The 17304-nt window shown below is 43.7% G+C and overlaps 2 protein-coding genes across 6 annotated transcripts in view; one reads left to right on the top strand and one right to left on the bottom strand.

Annotated features, from left to right (window-relative positions):
- The window catches only part of NUP188 (nucleoporin 188), a 50064-nt gene extending 40095 nt beyond the window's left edge, over positions 1–9969 (bottom strand). For all 3 annotated transcript variants that reach the window (XM_083423339.1, XM_083423340.1, XM_083423341.1), the window contains exons 1-3: positions 9905–9969; positions 1482–1536; positions 294–367 (exon numbers count right to left, since the gene is read on the bottom strand). In XM_083423339.1, the coding sequence (XP_083279465.1) occupies positions 294–367; positions 1482–1536; positions 9905–9930 (155 nt within the window). In that variant the 5' untranslated portion in view covers positions 9931–9969. The remainder of the gene's footprint in view (positions 1–293; positions 368–1481; positions 1537–9904) is intronic.
- A 2088-nt stretch (positions 9970–12057) lies between these two features.
- On the top strand, positions 12058–17170 carry DOLK (dolichol kinase). 3 transcript variants are annotated; one of them, XM_083423735.1, is made up of 3 exons: positions 12093–12196; positions 12952–13093; positions 15262–17170. In XM_083423735.1, exon 3 carries the CDS (start codon positions 15414–15416, stop codon positions 16986–16988), a length of 1575 nt encoding a protein of 524 aa, XP_083279861.1. In that variant the 5' UTR covers positions 12093–12196; positions 12952–13093; positions 15262–15413; the 3' UTR covers positions 16989–17170. The 3 variants fall into 3 exon arrangements, with proteins under 3 accessions (XP_083279860.1, XP_083279861.1, XP_083279859.1); XM_083423734.1 differs by lacking the exon at positions 12952–13093 and having other exon boundaries at positions 12058–12196; XM_083423733.1 differs by lacking the exons at positions 12093–12196; positions 12952–13093 and adding an exon at positions 13385–13505.
- Positions 17171–17304: the final 134 nt, after the last annotated feature.

Genomic DNA, 17304 nt, shown 5'->3' with positions numbered 1-17304 from the left:
ATCATTTTGACGCTCCTTTTTGGTTTAGCTATTTTCTGTTCCCGCTGAAAATTTTCAATTAAAGATTTATTTTTGAAGAGTCTGGTTCTGCTATCAGCACTGCAGGGGGTTGGACTAGATGACCCTCATGGTTCCTTCCAACTTTACATTTCTACATAGCCAACTAGTAGGTTTTACTCATTTTTAATAGCTTGTAAATGTCTCAGATATGCTTTTATTTCAGTTTTTCATTTCAGTGGATCTACTGAGCTGGATGCAAGCCTTGATAAATAATAATGAATAAATTACTGTACCTGGGTGGCTTGTAGTAAGAAAGCCCTTCGAGCAGCCTCCGCCAGTGTTTATTCAACTCTTCCTCAATCTGAGCCTAGAAAAGACCAAAATAATAGCAAATACATCATTCTCCTGGCTTGAAACTTAAAAAGGAACATGCTCATTTCCACTATCATGTACAAAGCCTGGCAAGAGCAAAAAGGAGTATCATAATCACCTATGGTTTAGATTCCAGCATAAGCAGAACAGAATATTTCCTGATTATCAGCCATGGTGGGTGGGGCTGATGGGAGTTACAGTCCACAATATCTGGAGGGCACCATGGTGGCACCCCCCCACACACACACAACCTAGCATTCAAATTACTGTATACATAACAGAATCATCCCTGACCATTGGGCTATACCGATGGAATGGATAGGGTTGTAGTCTAGAATTTCTGCAGGGAATCCCTGATTTACAGTTTGAATTCTTCTATTAAAAAAAGATAAAATTATAATAAAAAGAAAAGAAACTTGTTTTTGTTTTGCCTTGAGGTGGAAGAAGACAGAATCTGGGCATGTTCAGCTCACAATCAGGGACTCCTTCCTTAGGGGTTGGGGAATAAGGGAAGCAGGCTGCTCTACTAAACGGCCTCAGCCCAGTATACCTGAAGGAGCATCTCCACCCCCATCATTCAGCCCAAACACTGAGGTCCAGCTTTGAGGGCCTTCTGGCGGTTCCCTCACCGCGAGATGTGAGTTTACAGAGAACCAGGCGGAGGGCCTTCTTGGTAGTGGCACCTGCCCTGTGGAACGCCCTCCCATCAGATGTCAAGGAAATAAACAACTATCTGACTTTTAGAAAACATCTGAAGGAAGCCCTGTTTAGGGAAGTTTTTAATGTTTGATATTTTATTGTGCTTTTAATTCTGTTGGGAGCTGCCCAGAGTGGCTGGGGAAACCCAGTCAGATGGGCGGGGTATAAATATTATTATTATTATTATTATTATTATTATTATTCCAGGCAAGATAGCCTGTCTACACCAGAAACCATTCTACACAAACGTGCAGCATAAGGAAGAACAAATATTACATGGGAAGTGAACGATATGGAAAAATCCTCTCTGTATACATGTTTAAGGGATAGAGGCTACACAATGATGATGGCAGACATCCCAGAAAAGCATCCCCAACAAAAAAGAGGTGGCAAACCCATCCTCTACTTACTGGTTCTCTCAGAGCTGATCTGCCCAACAGAATGGTCCACAGTTCTCTGCTGCTTCTAGAAAAAGAATGTATTTTGAAAGAGAAAAAACTGTATCTGTTTTGCTTCTTTTCTGTCTTTTTTATTGTATCTATTTACTTCTATAAACAATATTTATACGCTGCCATATCATAAACATATATTACAGCTGTTTACATCATTAAAGCATGAAACCAACAGTAACATCATAAAAAGTTAAAAATAAGTTAAAAGAAAAATATTTTTTTTAAAAAAATCAATAGACCATTGTCGGATCTGCATAGGTCTAGTGGAGTAGAAAAGTTTTCAGCAGGCATTTAAAAGTTGGCACAGAAGGTGTCTGCTAAATCTCTATTGGCAGGGTATTCCACGGGACTGGGCTGATGACACTAAATAAGACTTGATTTCTCACTATTGTCAAACAAGCGTCACCAAATGACCAAGGACACTGCTGAAGATGACTTCAGTGATCAATCTGGAGTATAAGAGTTCAGGAGATCCCTACAATATCCTAGACCTAAGATGTTCAGGGCTTTGTAAATCAATACAAGAACCTTGAACCTGGTTCAGTAGCAGATGGGCAGCCAGTACAGCTTTTGCAACACTAGTGTCACATGGACTTAACCATAAATTTTCATCAGTAATCTGGCTGCAGCATTCTGCAGCAACTTGAGCTTCCAAACCAGACCAAAGGGCAGCCCCACATACAACACCCTACAGCAGGCATGTCCAAAGTCCGTTTTGGGGGCCTAATCCGGCCCACTGGTCAGTTTAATCTGGCCCCTGTGGCAATTTATTTCCTGGGGTAAAATCCTAAAAAAAAAAAACTTCAACCCTAAAAAATGGTCAACAATTTTGGTCAGCACTTTGGTAGGCCCTCACAGTCCTTCACTTAATCACATCTGGCCCTCTTTGAAAAAAGTTTGGACACCACTGCCCTACAGTAATTCAGCCTCAAAGTTACCAATGCATGAACTATTGTGGCCAAGCTATCCCTGTCCAGGAATGGTTGTGGCTGGCAAACCGGATGAAGCTGATAAAAGGCACTTCTAGCCACAAAGGATACTTGGGCTTCAAGTGGCAAAGATGCAACCAGGAGTACCCCCAAACTATGCACTTGCTCCTTCAGAGGGAGTACAAACCTATCCAGAGCAGGTACCTTGCCAACTTCCCAAACTTGGGAACCAGCCACCCAAAGAGCCTGAGTCTTCCCAGGATTCAAGCAGTTTAACTGGCCCTCATCCAGTCCACCACTGCATCCAGACACAGGTTCAAAGCTTTCACAGTCTTTCCTGATTCAGATGTTAAGGAGAGGTAGAGCTGCGTGTCATCCCTGCCTACTGGTGACACCACACGGCAGTATGTGGAACCCCATAGCACAAGTGCCAGGGGCCAAGGAGCACTAACCCAGTGCTACTTTCTGGTCACCACCTTGAAGATACAAACAGAACCACTCTAATACAGTGACGCCACAATGCCCATCTCACTAAATCAGTTCAGGAAAATACCATGGTCAATGGTATCAAAAGTTGCTGAGAGATCAAGATGCAACAGGATCACACACTCTCTGTCCCTCTCACAATAAAGGTCATCCATCAGGGCAACAAAGGCTGATTCCATTTCAAAACCAGCTGTGAATCAATGTTAGAAACTCAGATAAGCAAGCTATTTGCCAAATGGCCCCTTAAACCTAGGTTAAAAGTGCAACAACGACATGTTTAGTCACCATTTCCCCCTAAAGACAGTGAAGCAAAAAATGAATTGTGTATATTGTAATATATTTTACAATTCAGTCACACATTTTACCAATTACAGTAATCCTTTTTTCTTAGAATCCATTTTCTTAGAAACACAATTCACACGAGTGACACATTTTAATACCACATTGGCAATTGTTAACTGGACACCACAAACATAAATGGGGCTGAGCCTCAGCAATAGTGGACAACCATAAGTCATTTGAATAATTAAAATTTATAAATATCAGTATATATGTGTGTGTATTACATAAAATATTGTGTTAGATTTGTATGCAACACTGCTTTAAATGACAATAATATACTATGTATTACTTGTGCTAAATCCATAACCAATTATAAGGTGGCACTATTATCACTACAGTAGTGTGTAACACTAATTTGCTAAGAGTACTGTCCAATTTGTTATGAGTACTGTGACAAGGAGAAAAAAACCGAAGTTTGTTACAAAAGGTGAATGAATAAATAGAACATACATGTGTTATTTTATTTATACAATAAAAATATTGGTACCATACTTTTGTTTTCAAAATACTCTTAAGTTTTTATTTTTTTAATTTGGCCTTCTATTGAGCATTGGAGCGCCAGGGAGGGAAATCATGATATAAATATGCAAAAACAAGCAGCAAATAAATGGAGTTTCACAACTCTCAGTAAAACACATACAGGTGAAACTCGAAAAATTAGAATATCGTGGAAAAGTTCATTTATTTCAGTAATTCAACTTAAAAGGTGAAACTAATATATGAGATAGACTCATGACATGCAAAGCGAGATATGTCAAGCCTTTATTTGTTATAATTGTGATGGTTATGGTGTACAACTGATGAAAACCCCGAATTAACAATCTCAGAAAATTAGAATATTAAATGCAATCAGCAAAACAAGGATTGCAAATAGATCAATATTAGACCTCTGAGAAGTAGAAGCATACATATGTACTCAGTTTGGGCCCCTTTTGCATCAATTACTGCCTCAATGCGGCATGGCATAGATGCTATCAGCCTGTGGCACTGCTAAGGTAGACCAGGATGCTTCAATAGCAGCCTTCAGCTCTTCTGCATTCTGCAGGTTTTGGTACTTTTGGCAGTGTGGGCAGGTGCCAAGTCCTGCTGGAAAATGAAGTCAGCATCCCCATAAAGCTTGTCTGCGGAAGGAAGAATTAAGTGCTAAAAAATCTCCTGGTAGACGGATGCGTTGAAGCACAGTGGACCAACACCAGCTGATGGCATGGCTCCCCAAATCAACACAGACTGTGGAAACTTCACACTGGACTTCAAGCATCTGGCATTGTGTGCCTCCCCATTCTTCCTCCAGACTCTGGGTCCTTGGTTTCCAAATGAGATGCAAAAGTTGCTCTCATCAGAAAAGAGGACCTGGGACCACTGAGCAACAGACTAGTTCTTTTTTTCTTTAGCCCAGGTAAGACGCTTCTGACGTTGTTTCTTGTTCAGGAGCGGCTTGGCAAGAGGAATACATTTGAAGCCCATCTCTAGGATCCATCTGTGTGTGGTGGCTCTTGATGCACTAACTCCAGCCTCAGTCCACTCCTTGTGAAAGTCCCCAACACGTTTGAATGGTCTTTTCCTGACAATCCTCTCCAGGCTGCAGTCATCTCTGCTGCTTGTGCACCTTTTTCTTCCACACTTTTCCCTTCCACATAACTTTCCATTAATGTGCTTCGATACAGCACTTTGGGAACATTCAACTTCTTCTGCAATTACCTTCTTCTGCAATTACCAACTGGATTACTTGCTCTAACCACTGGGAAATCACCCAGAGAAGTCAAGAATCCATCAAATTCCATCAGTCTCTGGGGGGACCATCTCCTAACTGGCTGTCCAGTTTTTGCTTCATACTCTTGCATATACAGTGGTACTTCAGGTTAAGTACTTAATTCGTTCCGGAGGTCCGTTCTTAACCTGAAACTGTTCTTAACCTGAAGCACCACTTTAGCTAATGGGGCCTCCTACTGCCGCTGCGCCGCTGGAGCACGATTTCTGTTCTCATCCTGAAGCAAAGTTCTTAACCCGAGGTACTATTTCTGGGTTAGCAGAGTCTGTAACCTGAAGCGTCTGTAACCTGAAGCGTATGTAACCTGAGGTACCACTGTATATATGTGTGTGTGTGTGTGCGTGCGTGCGCACTCTTAACCTAGGCTTAAGGGGCCATTTGGTGAATAGCTTATATATCCGAGTTTCTAACACTGCCCCAAGTACAGTTACTTCTACACACACAGCACACTTATGTACATTGCCAATATGAACTTCCCATTCCTGTGCACCTGAAGAAAATGTAGCCCAGAGTGACCAAGAAACAGCTTTCTAAGATCCTATTTAAATCAGCCTTTAACTCAGTAAAAGACTGAGACATAGCTCAGTGCTTACAGTTTCTGTCTGGTGCACAGAAAGGCAAAGGGTTAATCCCTAGCAGCCTCTCCAGGTAGGGCTGGAAAGGTTCCCTGTCTGAAACTCTGGAGAGTGGACCAGTCCGTGTAGGCAATACTGAGCTAGAAGGGCCAATGGTCTGACTTGGTATACGGCAGTTTCCCCTGCCCCCTGTTTAACTGTGCATTTATTCAAGACCATGAGGACTAGAACCTTCTTTTACATTTAAGAGAATGCATATAGTTCAGTGGCAGAGCAATCCCCAGCTGCATCTCCAGGTAAGGTTGGGGAAAAGACCCTGTCCAAAAACCTGGAGAGTGGCTGCTGCCAGCCAGTGTGGGCAACACTGAGCTAGATGGACCAAAGCTGCAACTCAGTAAAAGCAAGTGGTGTGTCTTCCAAGGAAGGGCCATAGCACAGTGACTGAAGCATCTGCTTGGCATGCATAAGTTTCCCAGGTTCAGTCCCAAACAGCATCTCCATGTACCTCTTTCAACATCCCCTGACAGGAACCCCAAAGAGCCACTACTTCCGGTCAGTGTGGGCAGCACCAAGCTAGACGGGCCAATGGGCTAATTCATGAGAATGCAGCTTCCTATTCATTTGTTTAATTTCACAAGATTTATACACTACTTGGTTCTTTAAAAGAAAAAAAAACCTCAAAGCAGTTTACAAAAAGATAAAACAAGAAAAATCAACAACCCTGCTTGGGAAGGAGGAGATTTTCTCTGCTTTAATTTATATATCCCTCCCATAGGCTCCCCTCCCCATTCGTTACAAATCTGGGAAGATTTAGAGCTATGTTTGGAGAAGGCTGAACTAGAACTCCCTGGCATGGATATCCTGCTGGCAGGTGATTTCAACGCTAGGATAGGAAATAACATTAATACGTACTGTTCTAAATCTCAGTTCCTGCCAGAGGCAGATTGGTTTATTCCCTGGTCCTCTGACGACAAGGTCTTGAATAAGGCAGGCATTACATTAATGGAGACTGCCTTCAAACATAATTTGTATAATTTGCATGGTACCCATATGGACAGGTCAGGGGGTTTCTTTTCTTTTCTTGGGCCTAGAGGTGCGAGCGTTATTGATTATATCCTGGTCTCCCCAAAACTCTTGGAGAGGTCACAGGGCTTCAGCACTTTCAATAGAATTGAGAGTGATCATCTTCCTATATCAATTTCACTAATTCCCCGTGGTTTGGAGGACCCGCAATGCCGCAATCACTGTGCAGACCCACCTCTAACTCTGGCCCTTCGTAGACGTAAATGGAACAGCGACCTGGATTTTAAAATCAAACAACACCTGCATTCATCAGACTTACTGGCCTTGAGAGACCAGTGTATTTTATCTAATTCTGATCCCTTTTCAATATTTCAGCAGGTCTCAGAGTCGCTCTTCCCACTACTTACGAGCTCCAATCCTCCCAAACAATTAAACAACTCGAGGACCTGGTTCGACAAAGACTGTAGGAATCTAAGATCTTTGCTTAGGAAATTACAAAATAAAGTAAAACAGGAAGGGACCCTGTCCTCAATAGAAAACCTGCACAGGTGGCGCTCTCATTATAAAAACACTCTAAAACTCAAGAAATTCCTATACAGAAAGGAACAATGGGAGGCACTTGACAAAGCGATCAAATTGCGGGACGACAAAAAATTCTGGGAAATTATTGCTCAGGGAGTTTCACCCAAAGGGAAAACTATAATCAACAGTATTTCACCCAACGTATGGTACCAACATTTCTCCCGGCTATATACAGCTCCAAACATTGCTAAACCGAGCCAGTTCCCTTCTCTTAAAAATGATCTATTAATGGGCTGGGATCCTGTTACCGAATTAGAATGTTTACAGCTAATTAAAACACTCAAAAATGGCAAAGCTCCTGGTGAAGATATGATTCCTCCTGAGGTGTTTACATTAAATGCCCAGTGGTGGGCTGCTTTCTTGGCCCAATTTTTTACGGTAATAAATGATACATGCAAAATCCCAGAAAACTGGAAACTGAGCCTGGTAGCCCCCATCTATAAGAAGGGAGACCCCCAAGACCCCTCAAACTATCGCCCCATAAGCCTCCTGGACATTGTGTATAAACTTTACACTCGCTACCTGCTAAATAAACTGGTTGACTGGGCTGACCACTCTAACTTGCTTAATCCGGAGCAGGCAGGGTTTAGAAAGGGCCATAGTACAACAGGCCATTGCTTGGTACTACAGACAATGATAGATAAGTATACAAAGGTACACAAGAGCAAACTTTTTGTGGCTTTTGTAGATCTTACATCTGCTTTTGACTCAATCTGTAGGGACAAATTATGGCAAAAACTATATGAGACGGATATTGATAGACGACTTCTTAATATACTTAGAGAGTTACATTCAGACACCACAGTTAAAATCAGAACCGGGATGTCAGGCAACTATACTGACCCACTGCCACTGGGGAAAGGGGTAAAACAGGGTTGTTTGTTAGCGCCGTTCCTCTTTAATTTCTATATAAATGACATTGTTCAACATATGGCAAAGTATAAGTTAGCAGCTCCCGCCCTGGAAGGCAAACATCTGAATATATTGCTATATGCTGATGACATGGCTGTCTTGGCACTTACTCGTAGGGGCCTACACAGCATGCTGGAGGGGCTCGCAGCTTATTGTGCCCAAAACTCTCTAAAGATAAATTATGACAAAACAAAAATTGTGGTGTTTACTAGAGCTCGCCAGACATTCAGATGGTCTTTAGATGAACACGTAATCGAACAGAGACTTTCTTTTAAATATCTTGGTATCACTTTCCAAGCTACATCTAGCTGGCTTGCCCACTTCAAGACTGTAGCCCTCCTAACACGTAGGACAATCGGTGCTCTGCTCAGCTTTTTTTATTTGAGGGGAGGGCAATTGGTGATCCCGGCACTAAAAGCTTTTGTAGGAAAAGTGATTCCCCAGATGCTATACGGAGTAGAACTCTGGGGATGGAATCAGAAGCTGCTAGAACGGCTTGAAATTCTTCAAAACTATTATCTCAAGAGGATTCTAGGCCTTCCCCAAGGAACCCCAGCAGCTCTCTTGAGGGTGGAGGTTGGATTACCCTCTGTGTCTGCCAGGGCCCACTTAAGATTCCTACGATTTTACATCAAACTTGCAAATACCACAAACACCTTATTGGCCAAACAAGCCTTTGTATCTCTTCAAAAGAATACCACTTGGCGTCAAAACCTATCTGAGATCCTGGTTAGATACACCCTACCGGAGTTTAACACCCTCAAACTGTGGAGCCCAGACAAAGTTCGGGAATGGATCCTGGAGAGAGACGCTCTATTAGATATCACAAAAATTCAGAACCCAGGGTCCTCCCACTGGCTTCCCCGACTGAAAACAGTCAAAACCTGTGCCAATTATTTGGCGAATATCACCAATCCCACCCTTCGGAGAGCCTTCACCATGGCCCGTTTTCAAACCATTCCTACGGCCTACCTGACAGGCAGATATGCAAAAATCCCAGCAGAGCAACGTATATGTCTTTGTCATATGAGAACCCAAGAGGATCTCACACATTACATGTTGTATTGTCCCATCTATTCGGCCTTCAGGGATGCGATGTTACAAACTATTCCCAAATCAATAGTCAACTCTGAGGACCAAGTAAAGTTTTTACTGGTGGACGCTGATCCACGGATTTCTCACGTGGTAGCGGTCTTTGTGGTGAAGGCTATGAAAACTAGGGTACGGTTCCTGGACGAAACGGTGAGGTCCCTCCCATTGTTTTCCTAACCTGTTGCTGTATCTTCTTTCCTGAATGGTGGGGGTTTTTGGGTAGTCTCCTTGCTGGGATAGCATGGCATGAATTTTAGCTTACTTTTATAATCTTATTGTTATCTTTTAATAATGTTTTATGGTATTTTGTGTAAAGGCATGGACCTCACAAATTTAATAATAAACAAACAAACAACCCTGCTTTGAAACAAGCAAAAGTTAGAAGACTTAAACAGATTAAAATTACCTCAACTTTCTAAGCATGAATCCAACTAGCTTCTAATTGCGGGGATGACCCCATTAAAACGACTAAAACCAACCACATGCATTCATTCAAAGGGGCCGACTTTGGAGTAGGGCTAAGCTCTGGCCCAACAATCTCCCTTCTCGGGCTGATTCAGCCACAATTTAAAATAAAATCATTTTATTTCATTTTGAAACTGCACGATCTTTTTCTCCCCTCGCCCTCAGCCAATCAGTCAGTCGCTCCTCGCAACGCGCGCCTTCCCTTACCTCGCGCACAGCCCCTCAGTCGCCATCTTGCCTCTTCCCCTGCCCCACCCCCTTTCCCACGTAATATTCTCCCTCCCAAAATCAGCCAATCCATGAGCTAGAAAGGGAGAAAGAAGAAGGTGGAGCGAACGGCTAGAGCGCCTCTTTCCCGCTGTCCGCGAGTCACGTGACACAAGGCCCTTCTCTCTCTCTCTTGCCTCTTCTTGCCCCAGTGGTGGGGGGAGGAAGCGTGAGGGGCGCAGGGTGAGGGAGGCGACGTGACGTGTTGTGCGTAGCACGTCGACATGATGGCGGCGCCCAGTAGGGTGAGTTTATTACCGAAGAGGGATCAGCTGCGTGAGGCAGTGGAAGGTTTGTGGAGGCCTGTTGAGGTTGCTTTCATTAAAAAAATATATTTTAAAATTTATGGTGGGTGCGGGAGAAAGAGCAGCTGGGTATAAAATATTTTTAATGCATTTCTTTATTTGGCTTATTAATATTATTTATATATTTAGATTTGATAAATGAAATGTGTTTGCCAGAACCAAGGTAGCCCAGTGTAGGGTGCTGAATGCAGAAAGGTAACCGATCGCGCAGTGAGGCAACCTGACGCTACCCTGGAGTTCATGGTCGTTGTGTTATTTGCTATTTGTTTATTACTGTTCTATATTAATATTATTCATTTCATTTCCGCTTTATATTTTTTAAGGGGGGAATCTCAGAGTGACTTACAATACATGAAGACAGCAATCTAGAATAAAACATTACTGAAGGAAGTCAGATATAAAGTATACATTGAAAGAGACATAACTAGCAGGAAACCAAGCTATTATCTTAAAGATTTCAAAATAAAACATTGCAAAGGAGGTCAAGTACAGAATCCATCAGATGCGTTACTTACATGCTATGCAAAGGTCTCCAAGCACCTAATGGCATCTTTAGAAACATAAATACAAACACCTTTCATGTATCGTTAAAAGTAGAACAAAGTAGCCTTCCTCCCTCTCAGTAAATGGCAATGGGAAGCGTTGGCAGCACACCAGTAATTAACAATGGTTCTCATGGACTCATTTAAGTGTGCAAAAGTTGTTCTGCCCTCACAGTAATCTTGTGAGATTAGGCTCAGTTGTTTTCTCTGCTGCTATACAGAATGTTGATGCAAATTTTAAAATGGGATAATATTATTAAGCAACTTTGTGCGGAGAGGGGATAGAGAGGTGTATTCTTATTGTTGCTGCTGTTTGTTTTTTTACTGCATATTGAGGAGGCATAGAAAATAAAGGTGATATTTGGGTGTGAAAGTAGAAATGTGAAAATGGGTCAAGGCAGGTATTACCACTGATTTTTTAATCTCATTCTAAACCACCATCTCAAGGCAATAAGGTAACTAAGAACAAAACTAAATTTCTAACAAGTGGACACTCACAGTAAAGACCCATTTATTCAGCTGGGAAAGCCTGCCAGAACAAAAATGCCTGCAATTGTTTCTGAAAAGTGCAAATAGTGGGTGCCTTTTGTATCTCACTGTGGCCGCTGCTTCATTACGGTTGTAGGAGGGATAGATATGGGTAGGTCTGTGACTGATTTAAATGGATTGCATAAGACTGTTTTTGAGTGAATTATTGGGGGTGAACACTACTTAATTCTATGGTAGAGAGCAGGGTTTGAGGACTGGTGGGCTAGATCCTCATTCCACCCCACGGATGGGCAACTTTTCAGGTTGGTGGAACTGCCTACCTGTCAACCTTTTGGTGCCACTGTGACATCAGGTGACACAACTTCAAAGGAAAGAACTAGGCATGTGCTCCTGATTCTTCCCTTTCTTACTCTGCAGTCCTGCTTGTTCTTGAGACAGGCCTTCAAAGGAAGATCCAATGGGGATTGTCTGTGCTAAACAGTGGATCATTTAGCACCAAGTCCCGCTTGCCAAGGAGTGAGCAGGAGTGCAATTGTTCCTTTGTGGTTACATGTGAGACATTTGTTGTGGGGCAAATGGCCATGGCTTGGGGTGGGGAAGCTTTAAAGGTTAAATTAGAGCTTGTTTGCAGAAAGTTCTGCATGCATAGTGTAGGGTGGTTGTGTGCTTAGATTTTCCCTCTAAGCTGTTTCAGGTGCTCAGGATGTGTAACTCTCTAACTTTATCTCATTTTATTGTTAGAATTGCCCTGTGAGGTAGATTAAGCTGTGATTGACCTGTCCAAGTACATGTACCCTGCTTCATGACCTTATGACTGAGCAGGGATTTGAGGCTGGTCCTCCAACACCCAAGCTCAACAGCTTTCTCCATTATATCACACTGACCGAATGTGATAGGTAAGAAACATAGTATTGGAAAATGCAACTGATGGATCTAGGGTTGCTAAATGCATGTGCTTAAGCCAGGGTGGTCCAACATGCGGATCAGGGACCACATGTGATGCCTTTTTTGGTGGCCCACAACAACATTTGTTGTTGGGAAGCTTATAATGTTTGACGCATTACTGTATTTTAATATTTTGTTGGAAGCCACCCAGAGTGGCTGGGGCAGCCCAGCCAGATGGGCAGGGTATAAATAATAAAAAATTAATAATATTAATAATAATAATAATAATAATAATAATAATAATAATAATAATAATAATAAATAATACACCCCACCCCACAGCCCTTGCACTGCCTTACCTGGTGCCTCCTTACCCAGCTTTGGGAAGGAGGCATGGGGGCTCTGTCAGGGTCCTTGAAGCCTCCTGCCTCCTTCCCCAAAGCCTAGTTTGCACTTTCCCATCATTGGGAAGGAGATGGGAGGGCTTCAGGACCCTGCCAGAGTCTTACATCTCCTTCCCAATCCCTGTGCCTCACCTAGCCTGTTTTGGGAAGGCAACATGAGGGCTAGAGGGTGGTCAGATGTTTGCCTCACTCACTTCCTGCCCCTGTGTGCCACAGGTTCTGTGTCAAAGTACTCTTGCAGCCTACTTGGCATGAAAAGTTGGACCACTCTAGCTTAAGTGTTTGATGGTTTGTGGGTGTGGGTGTAGCCAACACTCCTTGCATGTGTCATGTGGGAAACACAATCATAGCATTTGCTGCAGGGAGTATAGAGCAACCATGCAAAACCAGCTTGGGCAGAAGATTGGACATGACTTGACCTTAATTCCAGTAGGTGTACTCTTAAACAGAACTTAATTGGATGCAACACATATTATTTCTGATGTGGATGTGCCATGGATTCATGTAAGTATATCAATTTATTGTTTATGCTTTAAATAGCTATACCATCAGAATATAGGTTGTTTGCATATAAATGAAATGAAGCAAGATAAGTGGTTGCCCCCCCCCCCCCCAATCAGGGAGATGGATTTCAGTAGAAGCAGAAGGAATGATTTACTCCATCCTCACAGTGAGGCAGAATTCTCTCTATCTTAAACAACCAAACCACAGTGGGTTGTATCCAGTGGTATTCCTACTCAGAGCTCAGAGTAGACCCATTGTAGAGTGTTCAGATCAAGGGAAGTCCTAGGGCCTCTCTATTCTGCCATAGTCAAACACCACCTGGAGTACTGTGGCCAGCTCTGGGCACCCTAGTTTAAGAATGATATTGACAAACTGGAACATGTGCAGAGGAAGGCAACCAAGATGATCAAGGGTCTGTAAACCAAGCTGTCCTGAATCCCCAGCATACATGGCAGCAAGTCCCACTGTCTTATACAGTATGTCAAGTCCAAAGTCTAGCAGTCAGGGAAAACAGTCCATTGGAAGTCCTGGAGCATCTAAGCCAAGGTCCAGCAACATGGGCAGCTAAGCAGATGCAGCCCCTCACCTGTTTCCCTTTTATTTCTTGAATCCTGATTGCGGCATCTAGGCTTGACAAGCCATATCATCCTCACCTGTTCTGAGCCTATTTCAGCTGAGGAATCACACATCTTCCCCCCCCCCCGGGTTGTGGGGCTAATGAGCTTCACCTGGGCTGTGGAACCTTGCCTGCCTCAGCCTCCCAGAGCATACCTCCCACTGCTCACTATGCTTCAGAGCCTGCCTTGTTCATGGAGACAGAGGCCTCTCTGATTCTGTTGAGGTATCCTGCTCTTCGGTCCCTGCACCTTGACCCCCACCCCCTTGCCATCGCGTCATCCTGTGCAACTCCAATCTCTCCTTTCCCATCCCCAGCTTGCCTTGGTGGGTCCCAGTCACAGCTTGCCAGGATCCTGTTCCTCCTCCCTGTTGTCCTCCCAGTTCATGACACAAGCTTTAAGAGAAACAGTTGAGGGAGTTGGGTATATTTAGGTTGCTTAGGAGAAGACTGAGAGGTGATTTGGTAGCCATATTCAGTTATCCAAAGGGCTGTTATATGGAAGACAGAGCAAACTTCTTTTCTGCTGCTCCAAAGGGTAGGGCCTGAACCAGTTGGATACAAATTATAAGAACTGAACATTAGGAAGAACTTTCTGTTGATAGGAGCTGTTCAATAGTGGAACAAACTCCCTCAGAAGGTGGTGGGCTCTCCTTCATTGGAGGTTTTTAAACAGAAATTGGATGGCTCTCTGTCAAGGGTTCTTGCACCATGATTCCTGCATTGCAGGGGGTTGGACTAGATGACCCTTGGGGTCCCTTCCAACTCTATGATTCTATGACTAACTTACGTCCATTAATTTCAATGAGGCAAATCTGAGTATTTATTTTATTTTATTTCTATACCTGAAGGTCTCAGGGGGTATCATTAGATGAGAAGGGGGTATCATTAGATGCAACCAAGTATTCTATATCAAAGGTATAGCCAACCTGGTGCCTTCCAGGTGTTGTTGGACTATAACTCCCATTCACCTCTCTCTGTTGGCCATGCTAGCTGTGGTTGGGGTCCCTTCCAACTCTACAGTGATTCTATGATGGGTGTTCAACATCCGGAGGGTACCATGTTGGCATCTGTACACTGCATGCAACAGGGAGAGGCAAGAGTGATTTAAACAGAGTATACCAGAAGTCACGTAAACAAAGGAGTGTGCCTGAACCATATTTTATTTATCTGCACTGTGTCTTTCCTCTTATAGTTCATAACAGCTAAGAAAAACGTAATCACATAGAATGAAACCAACAGTAAAATTACCATAATAACAGCAATAAACAATTTAGAATTTACGCTTTCAGAAGGAAAAGGATTCCCTATCAATTCTAGCAGGGCAAGCAATGAGCTCCAGCCACAAAAGCCCTTCCGGTATAGGAAGGTCTTAACTGTGATGGAAAACTAGCAAGGAGGGGCAGAAATTATCCTCCCTTTGCATGGAGTTCCAGAGCGTGTCAATGTTTTTATTAAACAAGAGAAGCTTTCCTTCAGTACAAGGGAAGAAGCAGATGGTGTATATAATACGCTCTTTTTTTAATGGGATGGTTTTTGCTTTCACTTCTAGGAAGGGCACTAAGATACAAGAGAGCTTTTGACAGTGAGGGAAACAGACAGACAGACACACACACAGAGAGACCGCATTTGAAAATATTGGACCAGAACAAACAGCTGCCAGGGTTCTCTGAGCACAGGGAGCGCAACAGTCTGGCTGTCACCATGCTAAGCAAGCAACCCACCCTTGTGGAATCCCTCATCATGTTCACCATTGTGCTTTGTGTGCACAGCACAGTCTGGGATCGCTTTTCCTGGTGCACCATTGCGCTTGCAATCCAAGCTTTCTATATCCAGTTTAAATGGGACAACCTCCTCCGCCTGGGCAGTGCTGTCTTCCAGTTTCGGGCAGGAGCAAACAGTGGCCTCTTCCCAGCTTGCATGGCTGTCCCATTGCTGGGCATTGCGATGAAAGAGAGATGCCAAGCAGCTGGTATTGTGTACTTTGAGCGTTTTGGCATCATCGTAGCCTCCACTGGCATGATCATCGCCCTGTTCCTCTCTGTGATAGCACTCGGTGTTACCAAACCTGTGCCGACAAATACCTGCATCCTCTCTGGCATTGCTGGCAGCCTGATCATCTACACCATGAAGCACTCGTTGACGGTCTCTGAAGTGATTGAGGTCCTGGAGGTCCTGCTTATCTTTGTCTACCTCAGTATGATACTGCTATACTTGCTGCCTCGATGCTTCACTCCTGGTGAGGCTCTGCTCGTCCTGACAGGAATAAGCTTCGTCCTCAATCAGCTCATCAAACGTTCTCTGAACGTAACCGAAAGCAGAGGGGACCCGATTGACTTCTTCCTCCTGGTGGTGGTGGTCGGGGTGGTTCTCCTTGGGATATTCTTCACCGCCCTCTTTTTCTTCATGGATTCTGGGACCTGGATCTCCTCCATGTTCTTTCATATGATGACGGCGGTGCTGGGTCTGGGGGTTGTCATGCCGTGGCTCTACCGCTTGATCCGGCAGAACCCCCTCTTTTGGCTCTCCCAGTTCCTCTCTCAAACACAGACCAGAGTTTATCTCCTCGCCTACTGGATCCTCCTGGCTGCTTTGGCGTGCACAGTGGTTCTCTATCAAAACGCCAAGAGGTCATCTGGTTCTAAGAAACACCAAGCATCAACCATAACCAGGAAATATTTCCATTTCATTGTGGTGGCAACGTATGTCCCAGGACTCATCTACGACCGCCAGCTCCTCTACGTGGCTGCTGTGGTGTGCTTGGCAGTTTTCATTCTTCTAGAGTACATCAGATACTTCACCATCAAACCCTTGGGGCACACCCTCAGGAACTTGCTATCTCTCTTTTTGGATGAACGGGACAGTGGGCCTTTGATCTTGACTCACATCTATCTTCTGCTGGGGATGTCCCTTCCTGTTTGGCTGTTCCCCAGACCTTGTGCCTCAAAGGCTACTTTGCCTGGGGCTGGAGCCCTGGCCCCTTACTCTGGGGTGCTTGCTGTGGGCATTGGGGACTCAGTAGCTTCTATTTTTGGGAGCACAATGGGGGAGATCAAATGGCCGGGGACCAAGAAGACCTTTGAGGGCACCATGATGGGCATATTTGCCCAGATCATTGCTGTTGCCATCATTCTGATCTTTGACAGTGGTGTGGATCTAAATGCCAGCTACTCCTGGATTCTGGCATCTATTAGCTTGGTTTCCCTTTTGGAAGCCTACACTACCCAAGTGGACAATTTACTTCTGCCTCTCTACCTCCAAATACTACTGATGACTTAGGGGACCTTGGTTGGGAATCTTGGCATGACCGGTGTGGGGATGGAGGCTATAGGTAGGGCAATGGCTTGAATCACTGTAGTGAACTCACAGTATCAGGCTATAAAGTTCAAAAAGAGGGATAACAGTGTTCAGATAATTGCTCTTGGATCAAATGAATATTTAAAAATGGACATGCAAAAGCATCTTTGTCAGTTTGTCATTTTTAATTGTGCTTTCAAAATTAGTTGAGCAACTTTAGTTCTGTTGTATTGCAGTGTTGTAAAGATAAATCAAGGAAAGGCAACGTGTCTAAGCATATTGGACTCTTTACGTGGCT

This window comes from Podarcis tiliguerta (genome assembly GCF_965153285.1).
Source record: "Podarcis tiliguerta genome assembly, chromosome: Z".
NCBI lineage: Eukaryota > Metazoa > Chordata > Lepidosauria > Squamata > Lacertidae > Podarcis > Podarcis tiliguerta.
The sequence above is the reverse complement of the archived record's forward strand: the minus strand, read 5'-3'. Positions and strand labels throughout refer to the sequence as shown.